The following is a 9,777-nucleotide window of genomic DNA, read 5'->3' as shown; positions in this document are numbered from 1 at the left end:
CCTCATTTTTAGGTAAGGTCTCATATAGCCCAGTACTTGTTATCTAATGGAAGATAGCTGGAGCTTATGTCCTCCCTGCCCACCTCTAGTTCCTGAATACTGAGATTACAAATATGTGACATCATTCCTTTCTTTATGTAGCTGGATTCAAACCCAGAACTTCTTTCTGGCCAAACACTTGACCACCTGAAATACAGCCTCATCCCTATTCCTTATTTCACCCCTTCAGAGAACTTTTCTGGGTCTTCTCACCTTCTGGTTGGAGGCAGATAAGCACAAATCCTTTCTTGCAGATGCGGAATGTGGAGTAGGCTCTGATGGTGGCCAGACAGAACCTGCTGGCCCTGAGGAGGGGCTGCCAAGAAATCAAACCTTTCAGTACATTTTGAGAGAAACTGTCCTTGGTCTTGAACCAAACACACACACACCCACACATCCCTGTGTTACTGTCCTGAAATGTCACAGTCACTGAGTTGACTATACTGTGGAGGCAAAGATACACACTTAAACCAGCTCTCTACACCTCAGAGGATTCCTTGGTCCCTGTGGATTAGAAAAAATAGGGAAAAGAAAGCTTCAGAGAAGATGGAAAATGAGGGTCGGTGCCTGAAGTTTTCTTATGACCTCCACTCATGTGTTAAGATGTGTGCACACACACAAAAAAACCTTTCATTCCACATTTTACTTGTTTTTTTAAAGTTAAAGGTACATATGAGCTAGCCATATTTTCATGCTAAAATATGAAAAACATATGGGCTAGAGAAATGACTTAATGGTTAAAAGCATTCACTGTTCTTGCAGAGGACTCGAGTTTACGACCCAGCAGCCATTTTGAATGGCTCATAACTGATGGTAACTGTGCTCTGGGGGGATTCTGATGCCTATGAGTTCTGTGGGCATATGCACTCACATGCACCTGCACAACACATAGACATACAAGTGTATACGTAGTTAAAATAATAAAACAAATAGCTAAAACACATTATATTTTTAATCTCATGCTTTATCTTGTAAACAAACTATATGTATAAATATTATTGATAGGCATTTAAATGTTTCTCTCATTTTTGTTGCAAACAATGCCCCGGTAAGCTTGTAATTTTTTGTATAGTATTTTTCTTCCTTGTAGACTTCTATTGGCTCACTTGATAAATAAATATCAGTTAATTAGCAATAAAAATTACAGGACTATCAAATATGCACATATGAGTGAAATTAAGCATATATACATGTGGGCTAGCATATGTGCAATATTCATAAACTTTAGTGAATTATTCAAAAACTTGGATCATTTTTCTTTAATAATTTTTTTTCTTGATGATTTTCCTGAGCTGAACTCCTAGGAAAATATTTTGTAAAGGTTTTAGTCCACATTTAACGGTACATTAGTAGTAGTGGTTGGGCCATGAAAGATTTGAACCATGGTGTGAGAAGTTCATGTATGGAAGACGGTGATCAAGGCCAATGAAGACTCTTCCTCAGCACAGTGTGGACCTCCTTATTCCTCAGACAGTAGATAATAGGGTTGCAGAGAGGTGTGACCACCGTGTAGATGACAGACAGAACCTTGTTGAGGTCCATGGACTTGATGCGGCTGGGGCAGCAATAGATGAAGAGAGCCGCTGAGTAGAAGATGCCCACCACGACCAGGTGGGAGGCACAGGTGGAGAAGGCCTTGCGCCGGGCGGCAGCTGATGGCATGCGCAGTACAGCCATCCCAATGGCTGAATAGGAGGCCAAGGACACCAGGAGTGTTCCACAGAAGATGACAATGGCTGAGATGAAGTCTACCAGCTCTGTGAGGGCCACATGGGTACAGGACAAGTTGAGCAGAGGGGAGACATCACAGAAAAACTGGTTGAGGACATTGGGGCCACAGTAGGTCAGGCTTGCAATACATTTTGTCTTTATTGCTGAGACAACCAGCCCTCCCAGCCATGAAGACAAGGCTAAGCCCAGGCAGACCTGTGGTCTCATGAGCAGTGGGTAGTGTAGTGGGCGACAGATGGCCACATAGCGGTCATAAGCCATGGAGGCCAGGAGAGTGCATTCTGTGCAGATGAGGGAGACAAAGAAGAAGAGTTGTGTCATGCAGGTTACAAAGGAAATTTGGTAGGGCCCAGTCCATAGCCCCACGAGTAGGGTGGGCATGGTAACAGACACATAGCACATCTCCAGGCAGCTGAGGTTGCCCAGGAAAAAGTACATGGGCTTGTGGAGCTCTTTGTGACTGCAGATGAGGTAGATGATGAGTGTGTTCTCCAGGAGTGTCAGCAAGTAGAGACTCAGGAAGACGACAAACAGGGCGTCTCTTATCCCCAGTCTTGTAGGAAAACCTAGTAGCACAAAATAATGGACTCTTGTCATGTTGGTCAACTCAAGTGATGTCTCCATCTGTGGAGAGCAAAATAGCAATGTCAAGACGAAGCCCAACGCACAAACCTGTGTGTTTATGCTTCCTTAGAAATTAGTTGTGCTGACAAATGTCCAGAAAGCTGGCATATTATCCAATCTTAGAAACTCTAAGCATGGCTCCTGCTTACATTAGTTACTTTCTTGTTGCTATGATAAAACATCATGGTAAAAGCAAATCAGGGAAGAGTGAGTTTACTTTAGCTACATCTCCAGGGATGGGCAGACCTCAATGACATGCAAGGCAGCTGGAGCGGGAAGCAGATAGCACCCATTCCAATGGTAAGCTTGAAACAGTCAGCAAACTTAGAGGAGACGGTGGTTATGAATCCTCAAAGCCTAACTCCCAGTGACTGAGTTTCTCCATCAAGGCCACTCCACGTAAGTCTTTAAAAATATAAAGTGGTCAAATACCCGAGTGTATGGGAGATGGATTGTATTCAGATTAATACCACACCAGTCTCATGTGTGTGTGTGTGTGTGTGTGTGTGTGTGTGTGTATGTGTGTGTGTGTGTACCCACACACTAAATAGGATTTAATTTTTAATATGCAATATGATCATTGGGTAAGGTGCTTCCCACCAAGTCTGACTAACTCAGTTCACTCTGGGAGACACAGGATAGGATGAATCTTTTGACCCCACAGGAATGATGTCTCCAAATAAAACAAGAGTGACGTCTACGTGTTGTGATTAGCAGAGCAATTCATGACAAGCTGTGCACCAAGTAAGGAACTGGAATCACTTTTATCTAGTTGCACTAGATGTAGTCTGTCTAGATAGTTTTTAAGTTTCAATCTCCACACAGAAATATATTCGTATTTACAAATCCAGAATGAAACAAGACTTTGTTTTCTTCCAAACATATCTCTTTTCTCAGTGTGATTTCAATTTCTATTGTTATAGTCTATTATAGGTCATCAACACAATTACTATTTCTTACATATATATATGTGTGGAGGCCAGAGGTCAACCTCATATATTGTTAAAAAGGTGTTATTCTTTGCATTTAAAATATGCTATTTTATGTGTATAAATGTTTTCCCTTCACATGAATGTTACTTGTGTTGCATGTCTGGTACCAGTGGAGCTAGAAGACAGAGTTAGATGCTTGGGACTGGAGCCACAGATGCTTGTGAACTACCCTGTGGGTATTGGAAATCAATCCCAGGTCCTCGGTAGATGGTGTTTTTTAAAACCTAGACAGATCTAGACAGACTACATTTCTCACACATCCAAGTGCTTTTGTGACACAGTCTCTTACCAGCCTGGAGCTTTCCAAGTATGCTAAAGGACACCAAGGACCTGCCTGAACCATCTCTTAAGAACAGAGAATACAAACATTTATAGTCATGCTGGGTTCTAGGGGCTGAACTCAGATCTAATGCTTGCATGCCAGGCATTTCACTAAACAAGCCATGTCCTAAGCTCCAAAGGTCAATGCTGATTCTATTCATGTGTGCCGCTTTTCTTTCTCCTTCATTGCAACAACTAAAATTCTTGTTTATAGTATATCACACACACAGACAAACACACACACACACACACACACACACACACACACACACACAGAGAGAGAGAGAGAGACACAGAGACAGAGACAGAGAGAGACAGACAGAGAGTTTAAAAATCATGGAATGCAGCCAATCTTTGTGATTATAACACACAGACACACATTTCTCACAGTACCACTTGCAAATATTATAATTCTGGGAGAACAAGATGAAGTTTCCTGATGCCAGTGATCAAGGAGGTAACACACAAGGAGAGAGAACCAACTGGCTGTGGAAACAGGTGAGCTGAGCACATTTTAGTCAATATGTTGGCAATGCAGTAGGGGTGGTCATCTGTGACTCGAAACCTTCCCTTACCCCAGTCCCCACCCCAGGAATCTATTTCCTCCTCTCTTGGAATTCCCATCTAGTGAGCTTCTAGAGCTTTCTCTTCTTCAGGTGATGCCTTCCAGTGTCTCTACAGTGTTTGCTCCCTGCTGTATACATTAAATAGTGTCATCAATGGGAAAACAATATCCATGCTTTTCCCTGATCTTTTCTCCTTGACCAACTTCAGACAAAAGATCTAAAATCTTTTCAGCTTCCAGATTTGAGTCTAAGACTTCTATGTGCCTGGGGACACTTGGATCAATTTTCATAATGATGAAAACTCCACCTCCCCTCTCTCAAATGGGATGAAACTTAGACTAATTCTAGGCTAATTAAAAAAATGTATTACTCAGTAAAGTAGTGTCAGATTCAAGGACTTCAACCTCAAAAATGTAAAAAACCAGCCTTGTTTACTCTCTCTCTCTCTCTCTCTCTCTCTCTCTCTCTCTCTCTCTCTCTCTCTCTCTCACACACACACACACACACACACACACACACACACGTGCACCAACAATTAAAAGAAAAAGAGGATGTGAATTCAAAAGAGAGCATTTGCGTTGAGGGGAGTGAAGGGGCAGTGTGTGGAAAGGTTTGGAGGGATGAAAAGTAAAGAGAAATGATGTAATTATATTATAATCTCAAAAATTAAAAAAATAATTAAAAATTTACTCATTCATTTATGGACACAAAAATTGTTCCCTTTTCTGGCCCTAATGAATAGTGCTGCAATAATCACTAGACCATGGATTAAAAACCAGCCAGGCTTGGTGGTTCATGGCTGAAACCACAGCAGTGAGAAGAAGTAAAGTCAGATCTGTGGGGTTTGCTGGCTGGCAGACCTACCCTATTTGTCAAGATAAAAACCAGAGAGAGACCCTGTCTCCAAAAATCAGACAGCTTCTGGTAACATCTGGTATTGTCCTCTGACTTGTGTTTGCACATGCATACATGTCTACAGGCACCCTCATGAGCATGCACACACACCTGCACCAATGAGCATTCGAACCCATGCCCACACACACATTGAGACAAAAACCCTTAGATTAATTCTAATTCCAGGTCCAGTCGCCTTTCTCTATGTTCTGACTGACTCTCTAACTCCTACTTGGTTGCCTCCCTCAACCTTGATGGATACATGCCTAATTTTATTGCACCTTGTTATACCAAGTTCAGTTGACACCAATGGTTGGCCTGTTCTTTTCTGAAGGGGATGGAGGAGGAGAGGAAGGGGAGGGAGGGATGCATTGCATGAGAAAAGCATAAATGAAGAAAAGACAGATGAACGATGCAGGGTAATCACTTCGGAGCGGAAACAAGAGCAGTGCGAACTCAGTTCCTTTTATGAGAGCTAATTGTCGGTCTATGTTCCCACGCACACCTGTCTGCATCTCCATCATCTTCAGAGAAACGAGCAACTTCCTTAAAGCAAAGAGCTGTGCAGTGGGGACCAGGACCCACATTGCACACCCTGCCCCACGCCCTGCTGTCCTCTTCTCTCTTTTCCTGCAGATTTTCCAGGTCTCATGCTCAAACACTGATTCAGATAAACTAGTGTGAACAGATTTTTTTAAAAATAAAAATCATATTTTCTTAAAATTAATACAGATTCTGCATTTAAATATCGGAGATGGAAAGAAATTTGTGGTATTTTTGTAGCTTACTGTCTTTTATTTTTAAAGGCTTGTTTTTATTTTTAATGATGTGCATGTCTATGTGTTTATGGGAAGTATGTGGTCTTTCGAGTGCAGGTGTCCAATGAGGCCAGAGACATTGGATCCCCTGGAACTGCAGTTACAGGTGATTGTGAGCCACCCAATGTGGACGCTGGAATCCAAACTTGTGTCCTCTGCAAGAGCAGTTCGTGGTCTTCATCCCTAAACCATCTTTGCAGCCCAGACCACATTTTAAAATGACCGCATTTTGCTTTTCTGGTTATGTGCATGGGTGGAAGTCAGAAGACAGCTTACAGGAATCTAGCCTTTTCCCCACTGTGTGGCTTCTAGGAGGTATCTAGGACATTACTCATAGAGCCATCTTGCCAGACCCTATTCGTATTTATTCTTCAAGAATTTTATACATTTATACAATGTTTTTTTGGAAAAGAAGGGAGCCAGAGGCAGTGGATGAATCTAAGGAAAGGCTGACTTCTGGACACAGTGGGGCATCTACACATTTGAACTTACAGTATTCGTGGCAGCATGCATAAAACCTATGCAAGCTCAAGCCAGGAAATTTCCAACACAATGATGGGAGCTGGGCTTGAGGTCCCACCCTGGTGGAGGAGCTATTGGCAACTTAGAGCTGAAGAGATGCACAATCAGCTTTTATTAAAGTACAGGTCCTTGTGAGTTGATCATGCTCCAGTAAAAGGCCATACACAGAAAAATGCTTGGAAACATAATTAAATTTCACTAGTGTAAAAAGAACAGCAAAATAGCTGAGAGAGAGGGAGAGGGAGAGGGAGAGGGAGAGGGAGAGGGAGAGGGAGAGAGAGAGAGAGAGAGAGAGAGAGAGAGAGAGAGAGAGAGAGAGAGAGAGAGAGAGAGAGAGAGAGAGGTTTTTAGATATGAAAAGAGTGTGCTTACAAGAACACATCCAAATAGTCAAGAAATAGCTTTTACAAATGTTTCACATCCTTAGTGATCAGGGAAATGCCAACTAGACTATTTTGAGATTTCACCTTACCCCAGTCAGAACGGTTAAGACTAAAAACCATATATACAGCAGATGCTGTCATGGCCATGAGGAAGCAGAGACAGCAATTTGCTATGGGTGGATGTGCAAACTTGTGCAGCTACATGGACATGGGTGTTCTGTAAAGAGCAGAAAAATAGATTTGTCACGAGACACAGCCATAATACTTGGCTCACTCACAGGCTTTACATCCTCTTATGGCAATACTTGCTCATCCAAGTTCATTGCTCCTGTGTTCACAACAACCAAGAAAGGGTTTTTAAACAATTCTCTTGAGTCTGAAGAGCAGAAATCGTGAGGAATACTGGGCATGCAGGGTGTCTTACTACTCTCTTTTTCTAGTTATATAGAATCAGTTTCTTTAATCAAACATAAAGGTCAGGAGCTATTGTGTCCTAGAGCAGAAATGTTGAACACATGACTTCATAAAGTGGTTCTGATGGGAATCTAGCAGTCCGGTTTCCAGATACTAGAACTCCTATTCCAAATAGTATTTCCTGGCTATTGTACAATTTTCTTTTTTTTTATCTTTGAAACAAGTGTCCAAAGTCCATCTTACATTCCGTCCCAAATGATATAAGTTTGGACATTTTCATAATCTTTCAACTGTTTTCAAACCAGTACAATGGGCACATAGTTGTCATTTTTCATGCAGTTATCGATGAGATTAAATTACAAAGCATAATCACATGGACGTATTTATCATTTATAGTTCTATCAAGGTTCATGCCAGTGTCTATTATGTTTGAATGACCCTATCATTTGCATCAATCAAGGCTTCTTCTCCAACTGAGCACCTGCCATGTCTTGAGTAGCTATTCTTTTTCTTTTTCTTTCTTTCTTCCTTCTTTTTTAAACAAAAGTGAGCCTTTGAAGAAATTGAGTTTGGTTTTTAGTGATAATCTTAAACAAGGGTCCTGACCTAGTTAGATTCTGGCTTCTTGAGTAACTAATCTTTGATATTTAAAACATTGCTCTTAATGCTGGAGATATACTTTATTCTGTAAAATAAAGCACCTTCCATACATGCACAAGGACCTGAGTTTGAATTCCATTACCTGTGCAAACACTGGGTGTGGTGGCATGTGCCTGTAGCCCTAGCCCCTAGGGTAGAAAATAAAGGATGGATAACTGGTGATCCCAAGCCAAGTTTGGCCAATTAGGTTCAGTTAGAGATCTTGTCTCAAAATTCAAGGTGGAGAGAAATAGAAAAAGATACCCGATACCCAACATGAATTTAGACTTACACAAAATGAAGCCACTACACACACACACACACACACACACACACACACACACACACACTCACACATACACCTTCCCAAGTTAAGTACTGGGTGAGAAAAATTGTGTACATTTTCAAGAACATGTAACATGGTCTCCTCCCCCTTGGTATTTCTCCTCCACTAAGATTACTGCTAGAATCTGCCTCTGATATTTTAGCAATGACTTTCACTCTCCAATTGCATGGATCCTTTTTGTGGCTACATAATCTGATTAATTATCCAGGAGTACTACATTGCCCGATATAACCATTATAACTGTAAGTGTACACCCCGCCCAGAGACCCACTCACCACCTTCAATTCAAGACCTAGACTATGTCACAAATGGTTCAACTGAAAATACAGGTGTGAGCCTTGAGCTGTCTTCCAACAGCTCTTCTGTGTAGTAAGGAGACAGTGATGAATCAGAAGTGAGTCTACTCTCTAGAGCTGTGACTTGTGGGTCACAACTCCTTGGGTGGGGTCACATATCTGATATCTTGCATGTCAGCTATTTACATGATTCACAACAATAGCAAAATTGTGGTTATGAAGTAACAATAAAGATAACTGTATGGGTGGGGGTCCCTACAACGTGAAGAAGTGTATTAAAGGATGAGAGCATTAGCAAGATTGAGAACCCAGTGTTCTAGAGGAGCTGGGCTACAATGCTTTCCATTCACTTCCTCCAGCATTTTGCCTTGATTGTTTTTTTTTTTTTTTTTTTTTAAATAGAGACCTTGGAGGTTAAAGAGATGCTGCAGAGACTAAGAGCACCTACTGCTCTTGCAGAGGACCTGGGTTCAGTTCCTAGCACCCATATTGGCAGGTCAAAAATACCTGTGATTCTAGCTCCAAACAACCTGACACTCTCTTTTGGCTGCTGAAAGTATTGCACATATACATATTCCTGAGCACAGCTACAGACAGACAGACCGACAGATAGACAGACAGACAGACAGAAACACATACACACACACACACTAAATTTTTCGTAGTTAAAAAGGTATTGATCTGTATTCTGAATTATTATTTTTTCTCTATTGATGAAGAGGGACTGTAATGTGGAGACCAACAGTTGGGCTCTGAGTTTCAGAGAATGTATCTGTTCTAAACAAAACTTAGGCTTTCCTTCATGAGAAAGTAGACGTCTTTAAGAGCACACAGCTCCACTCCACTCCACTGGCATTCAAGAAGTAGGAACACCGGCTGAACGGATTCTGGAGAAGGGGTAGTCACTGTCTTCAGTTTTGTACCTACTGAGATGCCCAACAGATTTGAAGACATGAATGTTTGAAAGGGAATTAAAGAGAGTAGGAGGTTAATATAAATAGGAGGGACATTAGAGGAGACAAGGATACTATAAGAACGAGAATTCATTTCATATTTGCATAAAATTGCCAAAGAACGAGAGAAAAATTTAAAGCTAGAGAAGGGTACTGAAACACAATGCATCCAGAACTGCATGCGTAACAACACACAGCTCTATTTAATTCTAAGTATTTGAAGAGCTGTGTCTCTAAAA

The 9,777-nt window shown here is 41.4% G+C and overlaps 1 protein-coding gene across 1 annotated transcript; it reads right to left on the bottom strand.

Moving 5' to 3' along the window:
- Nucleotides 1–1,455: 1,455 nt before the first annotated feature.
- On the bottom strand, nucleotides 1,456–2,406 carry LOC308439858 (olfactory receptor 6Z7-like; the record flags this gene model as incomplete). Its single annotated transcript, XM_080941774.1, has 1 exon — nucleotides 1,456–2,406. Exon 1 carries the CDS (start codon nucleotides 2,392–2,394, stop codon nucleotides 1,456–1,458), a length of 939 nt encoding a protein of 312 aa, XP_080797900.1. The 5' UTR covers nucleotides 2,395–2,406.
- Nucleotides 2,407–9,777: the final 7,371 nt, after the last annotated feature.

Source organism: Micromys minutus, assembly GCF_963924665.1.
Source record: "Micromys minutus genome assembly, chromosome: 30".
NCBI classification, from domain to species: Eukaryota; Metazoa; Chordata; class Mammalia; order Rodentia; family Muridae; genus Micromys; species Micromys minutus.
Note: the sequence above shows the minus strand (reverse complement) of the source record. Positions and strands in the feature narration are given on the sequence as shown.